Raw genomic sequence first — 15,826 nt, 5'->3', positions numbered from 1 at the left:
ACGTGCACTAGCCGATTGACAGCCAAGAAATTTGGAAAATGCAGCCTCAGGTGAGATATAATATATCATAGGAACTCGAGACACAGAATCTGGTAGCCATGACAAGAGAAACACTGCATCTGGCGTGCAGCTGTGTGACAGTACTGTCAGGCAGGTGACCCCTGTGTTTTGCATTGTCCACCACATGAACCCATCTTGGCAGGTTTTTGAAATACATGCCAATCTAAATATACGTGAGCAGTTTATATGCTGAAGAATACATGAGAAAATTGGGAATACGGCCGATGGAGAGTTACACTGGTCACGGTTTTGCCCAGGTACGGACTATGCTGCATGTGAGACCAGCCGGTCATATCACAGATCTTGCGGACTATGGAATGTAAGTGACCAACATAGATGGAGGCATAAAGAAGTCATATATCAATCGTCACTTCGTCATGCTACAAAGTTACAACAAAGCAGAAAGCGGCCCCCAATGAGCATATGGCCTCCTTGATCAACGGCGAATCACTCCAGGGCGAGATCTGATGTGACCATTTTGCCAACTTACACGGCGTATGACGTATAATTAATGCTAGCAATCTAGATATGATACACTTGTGAAAAATATTTGATTTGTCCACACATTTTCAGCAAGAGTGACTACAGATTCGTCCCTGACAGCTCCCCAACGTGGATCACACCGAAAACCAGCTTCAGCTCCAAAATTGCTAGAATAGCGGATAGTACCAATTACTAATCCGATTTGTCATCATCGTCATCCTCAATTAGAAATGCTGCCGATCCCACAGAGTATTTGGGAGTAGAATATTTCGGCAGGGGATACAAGGCGTATATCCGGCTTTGATTTTCATTTCCATAGGCTGTCTGCCAAGGGGGCATCATTTTTGACGGAACAGGCCACCCATGCTCGGTATTCCGTAGCCAGAGTCTAACCAAATGGCGTGACGTCAATTCATCATCGTCGTATTTGTCTCGCCGGTGAAGGAAAGCCCAATTATTCAGAAACAGAATATCGCCACGGGCAAGATCTAGCTGTAGTTCCATGGAGGCCGCCAGCTCGTTCACTTTCTCGAGAGCGTATTTCTGGCTTGGGTCAAGCAAAGGGATGGACGATCCACTGATGGAAGGATGGGGACCGAATCTGTTCGGGTCCATACTTGTCATCAGTCGATCGTGGTGCCATACCATAGCCGGTGCTAGGTAGTGGCGAGCAGTGCGCCCAGTACTTAGAGCCAGCCGGGGTTAATTCTGACATGTTCTCGAAGAAATAAGTGGAGAGAGCAAAAAGGTCAAACACTCACTACTGGATTGGCCAGTTTGGCTTAAAGAGTGTCCGAACAACTTCGGACTCCGTTTTGAGAAGCTGGCTGAGAATACTTGCCGTGGAGCTGATGAAGGTAGAACCCCCCTTATGGGCTGCTTGGCGAACCTGGAGGGCAAGAATATCGCAACCCATGTCGTTATGGAAGGGCTTCACGGAGCTAATTAATATGGACATAGCTTTTACAAACCGAATGCTCGTCGAGTACGGGGTGTAGAACCTACCAAAGCCGAATTGGAATGAATGCCGTGTCGTTTCTCCAGGGGCACGTCCCACATTTTGGAGCTGGTAATATGTGCTGGAGAAGTTTATGTTAGCAGGGTCATTTTAAAGCAACATAATTTGAATTAGCGTACTGAGGACGTTTCCTTGTCGGTCTTGAATGCCTCGCTTGTCACCGATGTGGCTCGCGATACCGAGATATATGACAACACCGTCTTCAACAGAGTAGCGGGTCATATCAATTCCCTTGACAACAAAAAATCCTCGTCCATTATAAAGAGAATCTGAACATTCTTCTAGCCGTTTCGTCAGATTGGGCAGTGGGAAGTTTGATTTTGCGACCTCATCTCCATCAAGACCGAGGGCTTCATAATACTCGGTAAGTACAATATCTCAAGTGAAACTAGTAGCCACAGCGCCTGTCTCACCTTTGAAGGCTTCAAGAGCCTTTTCAACTTGTTCAACATCGGCAGGAGTCAGACGGAGAGAGTAACTGTTACTGCCGGGGTAATCCGATCCGGTCCAAACTAGTGGTCCGGCCAATGTCGAGGGCATGTGGACAGGAGTGCTTCCACTTGTAGTTTTGACCGAACCAAGAGTCTCGTTATGGTTGTCTTCGACATGTACGACTGAAACTGGACCCCTGGCGTCGAATAGGGTTGGAGCGGAGTTGATGATTTCGGTGGGAGCCATCATTTTAAGTTTCGGTTGCAACAACCTGGTTCAACAGCGCGAGATTGATAGTATAGTATAGACCCAATGGCAAAATCGCAGCTCCGACGCTATAGCTTGAATTCTTTTTTCAAAAAACACCAGAAAAGGTAGCAATTAGAAGTATGCGGTCACAATTGACCCAAATACGGTGGGCGTTTAAGCCATAATATACTCAAGTTGGAGTCCTGAATAACTCACTTTTTGTTGGATTTCATGTCACCAAAGGGAAAAAAAGATTCACACAGTCAGTATTTCAAATATCAACGAATATCAAAGCTACGTATAGTGTTCACTGTCTCCACTGTGCCCTTGATAACAAATTGGAGACGGCAAGTGACACCCAACACAAATCACTTCTCTTTCTGCAAGGACTCACTCTGTCAAAGAGACAGAAACGACGGACCGGATGCAACTGCATACACGACGCAATGTCTGTCTGCCTGGGCAGCAGTGGCCGTCCGTGGTGTTGATGATGGACAAATCGATTTCGTTGATAGCCGGACGCTCTTGCGTGTCATGTGTGACGGGGGAAACGCTCTGCGAAGGTCTAGAGACAGCATCTACTGCGGGATCTAACTGAACGAAAACCCAACTGCGGAGATATTATTACGGAATTGATAAGTCGTGAGGCAGCAATGAGCAATAGGAGTCGAGCCATGCTACTCTTTTTCGACCTACAGCAAAGAATAGGGGGCGCTGAGGGTTTTTGTTGGTAACTCAACACTTGGATAGGAACCAATTTCTTTTGCAGTTTCACACATGGTCGAATTATCGTGGGCCAGATGTGAAGCATGTCGTCGGAAAGAGTGACACACCTGACGAATACGGATGAATATGCCGGCACTTTGAGGATCAGACCAGACCAGACTCAAGCCTCGCCCAGGCTTCTCGCGCCACGTCCATGTCCATGTCCACGTACTCCGTACAAGACCAGAAATTGCAACCAGGGAAGAAAAAAAAGGACATTGAAGAGGGCCAATTCAAGTTGTCAGAAGTGCATAGAGCGTCCCTTTGAGCATGCCAGTGCGGTTACCCAAGGTACGTGCCAGATCTCGGATTGTGCTGCCGTTTGTATTCCACGAGATGCGTTCTGTATGACCTCCGAGGTACTGCGCTGGGCCAAAGCGTCTGTTCTGGTCGGACAGTCCTGTACATTCAAAGAGTTAGTGCAATTATCGGCACTGAGGATCGAGTGACGAAATAAATACTGCATTTGGCAACTTCTGGGGATCCTTGGTGAAGGAAAATGAAGTCATCAAAAGTGGTTCCTTTCTCCAAAGCTCTCCGAGACTGTGTCATAACTGACTCTCTCCCTTTCCCGGACTTCCCCAAACCGTATTCCGAGGTAGACACTGTACATATATTGCAAGTACGTATATTTATTACCAAGAAGAGCGAGTTTCCAATTAGTTCCCTTCTAAGGCGTATAATGGGTCTTGAAACAAGAAGCAAGCAGTTCCAGCTATGTGTCTGCTTGCTTACGAATATCGCTGACCGCGAGGCAAGGGAGATACTGTATTATGTCGATTGTAACCATGGATAGCAAGCATTCCGTTCTCGTCAGGAACCGCTCCGTACGCCATCTTTGGAGGATAGCTCTTTGTCATATCTGCCGGATAGCCCTTGGTCTTGGCGAAGGCGAGACCACATGAGACGAGACGCATAGTGACCGTGACCATGAGGTCCAGATTTGTGTCGGGATTCTGGAGATGACGCACAAGGATGTGATGCATGGACAGGCATCTGGAAAACAACCGGTGTAGGGCAAGTGTCTTGTGTGCATGCAGTTTGTATGTCTGCATGATTGTGCATATTTTGGACTCAGACTCATGCAAGCCGTGCGGCCCCATCCGCGACAACGGAGAAAATTGGGTATCAACAGGGATTAATTGATTGACACTGGCATTCATCCGGGCGCAGTGGAAAACTCTAAAGTGTCGGCAGCCAGGGGTTTCGGGAGAGATGATTTGCGTGCGTTAGCTTGACTGACTAGGGAGAGTCGTTGGCGTCTGACTGTGTGAAGTCAAGGCGAGTGAAGGAAGTGAAGTCAAGTTGCATGTGGTCTCGGCCTGATCCGCAGCGTGGAGACGACAGTCATGTCAACCAGGCTAGGCTGGTCAGTCTGGTGGATCCTTCCTTGATTAAACTCATCGCCTTCCATGTCATGTTTGAACGTCAACGTCGCATTATCACAAGAGTCAGGTTTTATTTATGTTGGCCGACCCAACAGCAATAAACCTGGCTTTCCCTTTTTTTGTCCTTTTTTTTTTTACCCTCCTTTTTTTCCTGAGCTTTTGGCCCGGAAACAGGATTCGCGACAACCAACACTCGGCGAATTATTTGCTCAGATCAACCTGATTCTGCCTGCCCTCCTCTCCCATCCATGTGCAGATGAGTTGCACAGCATCACGTACGCACATGCTGTTACTCTCAGCCACGGCTGCGTGCAGAACCTGATTTTGTCTCACTGTCCCTCATGTGCGAATTTGCGCCCCTCCCGGCACAAGCCCTCAGCTGTCAATATTGACCTTGTCATGCATGTTGCGAGGCTGGGAGCAACGACAAGGGTTGGCTGCAGTTTTGTCACAAAATTTCGTCAGGAACGCAAAGCGGGGGGAGGAGAAACATTGTGGAAGAGGAAGAACAAAGAAAAATTGAAGAGCCAGACACGTCGGCGAGTTTCCCGCGCGGTGAGCGAGAAAGGGACGGGGAGGAAGAAGAAAGAAAAAATTATACGAGATCCTGGTAGAGCCAGGATGCCTGACATGGCTGACGCAGATGCTGATTGATGCCACTGCCACTGCCAATGCTAATGCTGATGCTGATGCTGTTGGTGATGCTGTCGTATCACCTCACCCAGCATCGGATTCGGACGCTTCGATCCATCGCGTGATCGTTTCGCGACCAGACGTTTTCTCTGGGCATCAGCTCCCCATCTCCTCTCCATTGTGACCCCTTTCTACTCCGTACTCCGTACTCCATACGCCGTAGTCTGTACTCCATGCTGTGTCTTCTTCCTCCGGCCTTGCCCAGCACAGCACAGGACATTGTCTGTCCAACGGACGAGGCTGCCTGCCGGTCGAAGGATTGATTGATTTTTTGTTCATTTTTTTAATTTTTTTTAATTTTTTTTTCTCCGCCTCCATCGTCGTCTCACGTACTCCGTACTCCGTATTCACATTGGCCAATTTGTGCTACACACCTCCCAGTCCATGGGACCAGACCGACTTGACTCCTTGCCGTCTCATCATCGTCATCAGTGATCACCTCGTACCATGGTAAATAGGCTTGAGGTGCTTCAACGCCATGGAATCGTCGTCATTCAGTATTCATTCAGGGTTGGTGGTAAGTGACGTGTGACCTTTCCCTTTCTCCTTCTCCTTCTCACCTGTCTGTCTGTCCGTCTGTCTGTTTGTCCTTGCCATCTTGTGTTTCGTTTCGTTACGTTACGTTCGTTCATCATCATTCGTGTCTGCCCGGTCGTTTCGTTTCGTTTCGGTTTCCCAGTTTTGCATTGCCCACTGATGACTGCACTGCACGACCCCGTCATGGACATGGACATGGACGATTGACCCCATTTCTTTGCTCTTGTCATGTTTGGCAAACTACATGCAAGCCTCCATTGATTCACCCCCCAATTACTCCGTACTCCCGTGCTCCCGTAACCAGACCTTTCTTATTACTTGTCGAATCCTTGCTCTTCTCTATACGCAACTACCAGGTAGTGCTCTGGGCATGGACAATCTGGTAGCCCATGTGGGATCGATCAACCGACGGCTTTCTTGGGTTTCCAATGAGCGAGCGTCATTGATTGACAAATCCGGTACTTGCGGGAGTGCCTAACACTGTTTCGTACCTCGTACTGTATCAGACCGGACCAGACTCCTTTGCAAAATACGGAGTATTTCACATGGACCTGGACGGGGGTTATTTGGTCAACCGGAGCTTTTCTGGCTGGTCAAATACTCCCTATGCTGCATCATCGTCATCATCGTCATCATCGATGGATGGATGGATGGATTCCCCCCTTTTGATTGTCCGCTGACCGGTGTGCCCTTCTTCTCCTTAGACCAAGCAAGGATCGAAACGCAAAAGAACCACCAAAGATTCACCACCTGCAGCAAACCGGAACCGCAGACTGAATGACCGTCCTGGTCTCTTTGATGAGAGCTCCAGGCTTCGGCATCAGCACCACACGCAACAAACATCGGATTCAGATTCAGCCGGTTTCGCATGGCCTATCAGCCCCAGCTCTGATACCGCCGAGACAACTCGTTCCGGCATTTCGGCACTTGCATCGTCCTACACTAGCGCATCACCATCTCGCCAAGGACATCTTGATACTGCTGCTGTTGATCTTCGTCATGGAACTGCCCAGTTGGTCGACCAAAGTCATCCGGGCCTTGCATCTCAAGGTCTCGGGACACTATCCTGCGCCTTGCCGGTCCCAGTTCCAGTCCCTTATCACGAAGCGCTATCATGCGGGAGCTTAATCCAAGCTAATATACCGTCCTTTAGCCCCGATGTGATTCCTCAAGACTATTATAATAAATACTATGGCCTCCTGGGTCCCGAGCCAGATACATTTCTAGACACAAATGGTCAAAGGTCATCATCACTGCATCCGGTTGGGCTGGTACAATCTGGCGCAGACTTGACCGGTGAGGATCGTGGGCAATATCAAGACCTGATAGCACAAGCACAAACACAAACACAAACACTAGCACAGGGTGGCCATCTTGGTACTACTGGGCCTACAAATACCCAATTGCATCCCGGCATCGTCGAACCCAGCAATATACAGGACTCTTCCTCTCAAGGAGCCGCCCCCTTTCAGCCATCTCTCTTTGTTGGACCTACCGCCGAGTTTCAGCCCAGTGCCTACTCGACCACGTACAGCTCGTACCAATTTGCACCAGACTTCCATGCAATCGCAAACGCGACCCCCAAGACAAACGCAGTTAACACACTGACCTTGACCGTGACCAACGGGCAAGGGTTCAGTCTATCTCAACATCAGGCTACAATGGGTGGGGGCGAGTTCTATCTTCCACATCACAGCAACTCTGGCGACTACACACAGTATGCTCTGCAGCCGCGTGTACAAGACTTGGGCTCTGCACAGCCTAATACGCTGGTCATAGACTCCCTGTCAAACAACTCTGAGTTACCTTCCACAGAGGAAGCACAGCCAGGCGACAACCAGTCATCCTTACGACAGACTGAGCCGGCCGTACCACAAGGTGTCAATGCAGAAGCTGAGCAACAGCTGACAGAAGGACAACATGGAAGCCAGGCAGGTACGGACTCTGATGACAGTCGCCCAAATACGGCCAACGAAGAGAACGGCACGCCTCAGGCAAAGAAGCGTGGTCCATTCAATTTGCAAAAACGTAAGGAAACTGCAGAGACTCGTAAGAGAAAGGCTTGTCTACGATGTAGAATCCAAAAAATTCGGGTAAGTACCCAGACCCTTGCGTGTTGTTAGTTCGTTCCTGGAGGGACCCAAGGAGCACACAGTGAAAAAATACACTAACGGCTGAGTACAGTGTGATGCCGACCAAGATGAACTTGAAGGGTCCTGTCTTCCTTGCCAGGGCTTTTCCAAGGTTTCCAAAAAGACCCTCCACCACGTTTCGTGCTACCGCGGCAAGCTAACTGACGTCGTGCTCTTCCGCAAGGGTGGTTTGAACCTTACCGACCGATGGAGAGGTACAGAAATGAAAGATGTTGGTGACCGCGTCAACAGTGACGTTCGAACAATCCAGATAACGCTGGGGATTTGTGAGGCGCCAATTGAAATCAAGGTTGTCCGCTTTCGAGCTGGGGCCGGGGATGTCGTTGCCCGTTTCTGGACCGTCAGGGAGGGAGAGCGAGGAGACGAGGTAAGGAAGAAGAAGGACCTGGAGCCGTTTTGCCTCGTCGATATACGGGCGACGGCGACGTACTTCGAAAAGTACATCATTGATAATGCCATTGCAACCATGGTCAGGCAGCATACACCACATAAGCTGTTGCGAAGGGCCCTTGCTGGGCAGGACGTCATCAAGAGGACGTATATTTCAGCGATAGAATACTACCTCAGCCTAGACGTGAGTCTTGTGCATTTGTACGAGTATATATATGTGGCACATGCGCTGACACCTACAAAAGGACGAGATGGACGGCCCGTCTGGGAAGATTGCTAACCCACAGAAAAAGCTTCTTGGTAATCTTTTTGTGCTCTGGCACGCAATTCGTACGATATACACTCTGCACACCCTCTCTATACTTAAAGGACCAAGACTAAGAACCCCAACCTTCACACAGGACACACCACGGGATCAGCCTACATATGCGGCGACGAGACTCTCGGCATGAAACCCGAAACCAAAGACACAACCTACCCTCTCTTCGGGAAAGTCTCCGTACCGCGCATGATTCTCGCCCAATTCGACAGCATCAACCACACCAAGCTCCTCTCCACGTACGGCCACAGAGTACTTCGCGACCTCGAAACGTTCATCCTGCGCAACCAATCGTCTTTTTGGTGGCCCATCTACCTCACCGTCTTTATACTTTTACACGAGGCGAGTGTCATTAGCTCAGACAGATATCGTCATGCGAGAAACAACTTTGGTGGCAGGGTACGTGAGCCAAATACAGTCCATTCCCGCTTCGCTCCCTTTTTTTTGCCCACCATGGTGAAACTGTCAGCTAACGTCACCATTCTCATGTAGTTTCGATACTCCATCCCTAGCTTCGTAGAAGAGCTCCAAGAGGGTTGTAACAACATCCTCGTCCACTGGCACTACTACAACTGCCATCCATGGCCGAATCCAGAAGAGCCATGGGAGCGACACAGGCACTTCATGTCCGAGCTTACATCCGAGCAGCACGACTTGGTGATGGAGACGTTGACGGACAGGCGAGTCCAGAAGCAGCTTGCCGCGTGGAAGAGATACAAGGAGCACAATGGAATCAGTGAGTGCCGACAGTAGTCATCATGTGCAAATATGAATGCGACACTAATGGCACGTAGCAGAGAGACCTGCATTGCCTGCTATAGGCAGTCAGGAGACGCCGTATATGGGCTCGCAGACTAATTTTGATTGGGACCACCCATGTTACTGGATAGCACAGATGTTTGAAGAGCGGTGGCAGTCACACCCTACTTATCAGCGCGAGTATTCCGGCTAGTTGATGGTTGCTGCATAACGACTTCAACACGGCGACAACAGGGCGCACAAACATGAGATCTGAATGGCACGCACGATAGTTAGCAGGTGCGTGGGGGCTGCGTCATCTATCTCAAACTATATGTATCGGAGAGGGACTGAGGAGAATCTTATAATCTTGTCTATCTAAGTTGTTGCTGCGGGTTCCTTACCAGCCCTCCCTAAACAAGCTAAGCAAGATTTGGATATATACATCAATCTCAACCTAATATATGTTACTACCATCGGATTCTGTTCCGATTCTGAAGTTTAAGTTTGTCCTCGGCTTGACCTTCCCGATGCCCTAACAGTTGGCCATCATTCCCTAATGTCCCGCCTTGTTCTGGTTGAACTAACACCACACGACTCGGCTTATCAGTCGGAGCCCAACTCTCCCATGAATCAGCAGGCAACTCGTCCAAGTCCAAGTCGCAACTCTCTCTGAGTAGGCTGCCTAACCCCTTGCTCTTCATTACACTGACCTTGCCGCCACGTCGAACTCTGTTGCCCCATCGGTTCTTACTCAATTTTTGGGCGTCTCTCCGGCGGTTCACCTCATCCGTCATGCGCCGACAATATCTTTTCAGTCTCTTCATCTCGTTCATGAGTTGTTGTAGATGTGCTTCATCAATGATGTGTCCACTTGACAAAAGGATACCTCTGTGACTATGTCGTAGGGTCGTGTCGGGATCTAAGTTGGCTTTGCAACATCCCTCATCAAAGTGTTCTACCAAAGCCTCCAGTTTGCCACAAAAAGTATCCTGAAACGGCGCGAGAAAATTGGGAACCACGTCCTTTTGTAGCGATTTCTCCATCATACCATACATGCTGGTTGCCAACGCAGTACCTTCCGAACAAGTAGGCAACGCGTCAGCCAAGTCGCTTTGGTCGTTCCCATCGCCAAGCATAGCAAACCACGTATCATGCAACATATACGGACGCTCGTCTTCCCACTGTTTTATAAGCTCGAGGTCTTCCAACCATGGAAATTTGTGTTCTTTATCCAGTTTGACCGTCTGGCCTTCGTGCGCCTTCGGTCGTGAGGGTGATGGTGGCAACCGAATCTGGGTTGCAGCGAGCGCAACGCCTTCCGGTGATGAATATCGTATAGCTGAGTTTCGAAGACTAAGTAAACGTTCGAGCCGTTGCTCTGCCATGTTTCGTATTATATCGCGATGGAGAGTTGAAAACTTTGTAGCGCTGTTTTGGTTGGCCCACACCATTCTGCGGACGTGAGGGAAGAGGGTTGAGGATAACGAGAATTTCTGTCTGCGAGATGGCATTTGTCCGCATTGTCTGGGGACGGACTCGACATTCATGCTGCAAAGGCCAAGGACGATGTTCGTCATCTGTATAACCAAGGGAAGCTAGATGATGCAGAGACTTGGAAGAGCGTTTGTTCTGGAAGGAGCGTCTTTGGCGTGAACGCAATGCTGGTTGCTGAACCGTAGTCTGCACACCACCAACATTGAATGCACCGGTGAACAGAACAGAACATTAACAAGATATGAGGTCCAGGCAACAAACTCAGCAACCATTCAACAAAATGGAGAAAGATCGGACGAAGGACCCAGTGAGCGTGCGGAAATATCTGTGCACAGTTATTTGTTGCAAATGCCTTGCTCTTGCACAGAGCCAACGCTTGCTCCAGAAAAATATTGTTCATGCTGCAAGAGAATCGTCTTCCAAGCAGGCTCCTCCAAACTCTGTGCCGGGAAAAATATCTACACTGGCCATGTGCTCATAAAATTACAACTCCATCCTGCATCTCCGCATCAGGCGATTACAAAGCCGGCGTCTGATATCCCCGTTCAGTCTTCTGTTTACTGGCCTCTAACCTCCAGCCTCTCGGCTCATGAATATCTCAACAACTATACGCTCCTTTTCTCTCGTTGCCTTATCTCTATCATTTGTCCTGAATGCGAGAGGCCCAAAAATTTCGGCATATTTCCGTTCTCGAAGTTTCCTCTTCTTCTCGCTGTCGTCTTCCCCTCTCCGGAAACTCAATCGTCGACTTAAGCCGGGTAGAAGGGGTTCCGATGTTGCCGAACTTAGCTCTGTAGCTACGCGTGACAACGTTGAAGCCAAGAAGACGAACGCAATGTGATGGTTCGGTGCAGACGAGAATACATCAAGAATTTGGGTCTTTGCATCCGGCCATGCTGTGGGAGCAAGCGAGGTCAAATTTGGTAGTGAGGTGGACAGCTTGGCCCAGAGGAGTGGAGGAACGAGTCCGTCCGTTAGTGAAGCTAAAAATAAAAGCAACAGCGACGACAGCAGTTCAAGCTTGTGTGGAGAAGTCAGCTCAACTGGTAAGGCGTCAGCAATGGGTAGGTCGTTATCCAAAGCGGCAACAAGATCTGCTTTTATCTCATCTTGCTCTGCCACACCGGCTGTCCAAGTAGTCGCGTCAAATGGCCAACCGGCCTCACGAGGTAGATTCATGGATTCCAGCATTGCTTCATCAGCAACACATCTTTCCACCATGGTCTGAATGGCCTCTGTCAACTTGAAGAATTCCGTTGGAGCTGAGCAACGAACTTCAGAATCATAGGGGATGGCTCCTTTGATATCCTTCTCTGCCAGAAACTTTCGTATGCCTCCGTCAGGCACTCTGATGAGTTCGTCAATGGACCTTCCGAAGCAGGTGGGTTGCCAAGCCGCCTTGACAGGAATGAAATGATCTCTACCTCCTTCGACACGAAGCACCAAAACATCCTCCAGGCTGGCCTGTCCATCATTCAGAGCACGAAGATGAGAAATGCTTGACACCTGGGCTTGAATATGTGCCAGAACCGTTTCTCCTGGCTCCAAGGTAACCAATTTGCTTAAATCAGCGGCCTCATCATCATCCGGTCGAATAAAGGTCGAGGTCAGCCATGCTAATGCAGTTGAGTCGCCTTCATCTGTTGTGGGCTTCTCGACAAACGAAATGCTTGCGGACACGCTTCCAGTATTCGCGATCGTAACAACGCACGTCAACCTCTTCAAAAAGCTGACATCACCAAAGTCGACAACACTCTCATTGGCTGAATTGCCGCCTTCCATTACAACAGTTATAGCCGGGCGACCCTCATTTTCCATCCGGTCGAGCTCTCGCGCAACCTCGGCGTGAACTTTTGCTTTTAACTCTGGCACAACGGCATCGTATTCGAGAGAAAAGACAGATATTATGGGTTTATGATCTGACGATGTAATGCGTTGGTGTGATGTGTAAATATCCAGCGAGATTCGGTCCAGATATCCTTCCTTGGTTACAATTTCCTTGAGGTCATTGTCTTCGGTTTCGTCGTATTCATCATAGTCATACCCTGCTGTTTCTGGCTGCTCATCGCCGTCCGTCTGGGGATCGTAGCTGAAAAGCACATCGTCGTCTTGGTCCATTCCTCTGGACTTCATTTCCTCATCCCGTTTCTTCACCGCCATCTCTTCTGCTGCTTTGGCATCAAAGTCTTGCTTGTCCTTTCGCGTTCGATACAAGATCCGGTCACACCAACTCGGAGCTCGTTGCTTTTCACTAGAATCAAAGAGCCCGACTGTTCCAACATCGTATTTATATGATGGTAGGAATGTAATAGGACCTTCCCTCCAGCCATCGTGGAATACTTTGCGCTGTACCATCATCCGCCGAAGCTGATCGTGGGGAAGGAGTGAGTCCAGGGTCGCTTGAAGGGATGTTGGGTCCTGACTGGGATCCTCTGGGAAATCGTCTGGATCTGGAAGTGTAGTCTCGGAATCGAAACTCTGCTCTCGTGAGTGAACTGAAGACTTAATTGTGGTATCGTCATCGCTTTCGGAACTTCTCATTACAATCACGCCGTCTCCTTCCGGCGGTCGTGGAGTCTTGTCCCCGGACAGACCGTACTCCCCTCTTGTGTGTAATGTAAGCAGTCTTCTAATGTCATCTCCAGGAAGCCCGTCGAGCCGAAAGTTCAAATCTCCGAACCAAAATGCAAAGTCCTCTTCGCCAATCATCTCTCCATCGTCCTCGGAAACGCCAGCATGTACCACGGAGTCGAATTTCGTCTTGGTAAGAATCTGGTCAACGTCCCAGCACCTTCGATCCAAGTAGCTGGAGCCAGCGCCACTAGCTAGATGGCAGTTGACAAATACCATTCGTGTCGTTTCACCCAGAACAAGTCGGGACGTGACGGCTCCTTTGTTACCAAAATAACCTAGAAGACCGGTCCCGACCTGTTTTGTGCTGACGTTCGTGATGGTTGGGGCAATCTCGGGAGACGCATAAATCAGTAGTAGCAAGCCGGTCATTTGCTCTGACATGACAAGTTCGTATCCTGGGGGCATGGCGGCTTCGAGCGCAGCTTGCCACTTGCCCGTCGGAGAGTTGTCGATATTGACGGCCCGGTTCATGTACTCCTTGGTCAAATTCAAGTCAACAACTTCTTGTAAGCCGAGTACATAGAGCCCAATTTCGTTGCCGCCTAGAAGACGGACTGCGTCGGGATCTTGCTCATCGCTAGCAGAAAGATCGTGCGCAACGGCCGAGTTTCGAGATAAATCCAAGGTCGCAAAGTGTTTGTCAATGCCTTCCCCATCAACGAACCATCTTGCAAGGTCCTTGTCCGTCCCTGTACAGGCTGCGACGTTCCAGGTGCCAATCTTGACTCTTATCTTGTGCGGCCGAACATATTCGGCGCGCCGAGCATAGACGGCCCGGGCAAGAGATTGAGGCGTTGTGAGCAAGTCCACGGGCTCAAAAGAGCTGGAGTGCGTAGACTGAGGGCTATCTGGTGCTTTGGCGCTCATTTTGGTCGAGATGCAGCAATGGGTTGAGGAGCTGCGGAAATGCCGCCTTGATATGTGGTCGCGTATGGTCTTGCCGCTGGTAACCTAGACCATGGTGTTTGGAGCTTGCTGGGCAGCCAGGCGGAATATAATGATGGCGAAAAGTATGTAGAGTGAGTAAAGTAAAAGGAAAGCTTAAAGGATCATACTACAGCCGGCGCAAGTGCGTGCGGATGCAATGAACACGCAGGCGCGGCAGAGTAATGACATGCGAACAGCTGACGAGGTCGACGTCGTGATGGATGATGATGCATGTGGATTGGATGGCAGAGAGGAAGTGCCGCTTCAATGTTGACCTCATCAGCCAGGGCAGGCAAGCTTGACATCGGAGCCCCGCGATTCGACATCGACATGGATGCAACAGCATTTGAACTCACCAGACCACATGCAGCCAGACACCCGTGCCAGGCCAGCCTAAACCAGACATCGACCAGACCAGACCCAACTTCGGGGCATTCTACAGGGCAGGGGGTTAACGAACTGTCCAGCACATATCCACATGCACCTAGTCTATCGATAAGCTCCGGCGGAGCTACACTAGCAGCAAAGTCCTTGCCTGGAAACGGCGCCACAAGTCGTTGCAAGCTTCAATGTTCCCATCGCAACACCATCGTCATATGCAATATCACAACCCTCCAGCGAACCACTTCGAGTTGTCCGCAAGTCGATAGCCGCGGTATACTTTCGCTCACAACAGCCAAGAGTGATCGCCTATACCTCTGTCCCAGCGACACCCGTCTACCAGCGCAGTCACATTCAGTCAGGAGCAATCCCAGCTTCCTACTTCCCACAATGAGCAGACAAACGCCTCGCAAAGCGCGGCACACTCGCCAGCCATCAAACCTCATACCAGCAGTTTCCGACTACGAATCCGACGCAGCCGCAATTCACTCCCACTATGCGCCGCCTCCTCCCCGCACAAATACCGAACTCAATGTCTCCGTCCTCCAACGGTACCTCCCCTCTATTCAAGCCATTCTGTCCATAGCAGCCAACGCAGTCGTCTACACATTCGACAGCGACTCAGCAAGTTGGGACAAGTCCGGCATCGAAGGCACCATGTTTGTGTGCGCCCAGTCCCCGCTCCCCGAGAGCCATCTACCTCGGGCGTGCGTGTTTGTGCTCAACCGGAGGGCATTGGACAACCTGGTAATTGACCTTGCCAGGGTGAGCCACGTGGAGATTGCAGGCGAACTGGTCATATTAAAAGTGGAAGGCAACTGGGAGGAAGGCGACAAGGTCATCGGTCTATGGATACACAATGATAAAGACGAGACCCGCGAGATCAATGGTGCCATGATACAGGAGAGTTGGAAAGTTGCAAGAGTAGAAGGGGCTGGTGAGGAGCCGGGACCGGAAGCAGGACCAGCTATGCAGGCTATTGGGAGAAGACTATCCCTTAGCGACCTCTTTGGGAAACAGCACACGCATCAACCGACCAACTAGCAGCCAAGATTCGTGAAAAACGCTACAAATAGAGTATTCCCGGCACATAGTGAGGTCTTGGTGGCCACGACACAAGGGAATTTATGAATAATGACAAAAAATCAAGATATATCCATAG

The 15,826-nt window shown here is 49.9% G+C and overlaps 6 protein-coding genes across 6 annotated transcripts; 2 read left to right on the top strand and 4 right to left on the bottom strand.

The window, feature by feature from the left end:
- Window positions 1–735: 735 nt before the first annotated feature.
- VFPPC_07842 (taurine catabolism dioxygenase TauD) lies at window positions 736–2,239 on the bottom strand (the record flags this gene model as incomplete). The annotated part of the gene is made up of 5 exons (XM_022428587.1): window positions 736–1,228; window positions 1,305–1,474; window positions 1,549–1,622; window positions 1,681–1,911; window positions 1,975–2,239. The coding sequence occupies 5 exons, from the start codon at window positions 2,237–2,239 to the stop codon at window positions 736–738; spliced, it is 1,233 nt and encodes a 410-aa protein (XP_022284381.1).
- Window positions 2,240–3,051: 812 nt separating this feature from the next.
- Window positions 3,052–3,456, top strand: VFPPC_17872 (hypothetical protein; the record flags this gene model as incomplete). The annotated part of the gene is made up of 1 exon (XM_022429546.1): window positions 3,052–3,456. The coding sequence occupies one exon, from the start codon at window positions 3,052–3,054 to the stop codon at window positions 3,454–3,456; it is 405 nt and encodes a 134-aa protein (XP_022285400.1).
- A 282-nt stretch (window positions 3,457–3,738) lies between these two features.
- VFPPC_17873 (hypothetical protein) lies at window positions 3,739–4,170 on the bottom strand (the record flags this gene model as incomplete). The annotated part of the gene is made up of 1 exon (XM_022429547.1): window positions 3,739–4,170. One exon carries the CDS (start codon window positions 4,168–4,170, stop codon window positions 3,739–3,741), a length of 432 nt encoding a protein of 143 aa, XP_022285399.1.
- Window positions 4,171–9,695: 5,525 nt separating this feature from the next.
- VFPPC_07840 (hypothetical protein) lies at window positions 9,696–10,613 on the bottom strand (the record flags this gene model as incomplete). Its single annotated transcript, XM_018286641.1, has 1 exon — window positions 9,696–10,613. The coding sequence occupies one exon, from the start codon at window positions 10,611–10,613 to the stop codon at window positions 9,696–9,698; it is 918 nt and encodes a 305-aa protein (XP_018143356.1).
- Window positions 10,614–11,289: 676 nt separating this feature from the next.
- On the bottom strand, window positions 11,290–14,223 carry VFPPC_07839 (phosphatase; the record flags this gene model as incomplete). Its single annotated transcript, XM_018286640.1, has 1 exon — window positions 11,290–14,223. The coding sequence occupies one exon, from the start codon at window positions 14,221–14,223 to the stop codon at window positions 11,290–11,292; it is 2,934 nt and encodes a 977-aa protein (XP_018143355.1).
- An 831-nt stretch (window positions 14,224–15,054) lies between these two features.
- VFPPC_14318 (Dcp1-like decapping) lies at window positions 15,055–15,708 on the top strand (the record flags this gene model as incomplete). The annotated part of the gene is made up of 1 exon (XM_018292087.1): window positions 15,055–15,708. The coding sequence occupies one exon, from the start codon at window positions 15,055–15,057 to the stop codon at window positions 15,706–15,708; it is 654 nt and encodes a 217-aa protein (XP_018143354.1).
- Between the last annotated feature and the right edge of the window lie 118 nt (window positions 15,709–15,826).

This window comes from Pochonia chlamydosporia, chromosome 4, assembly GCF_001653235.2.
Source record: "Pochonia chlamydosporia 170 chromosome 4, whole genome shotgun sequence".
In the NCBI taxonomy this organism is placed as follows: domain Eukaryota; kingdom Fungi; phylum Ascomycota; class Sordariomycetes; order Hypocreales; family Clavicipitaceae; genus Pochonia; species Pochonia chlamydosporia.
Note: the sequence above shows the minus strand (reverse complement) of the source record. Positions and strands in the feature narration are given on the sequence as shown.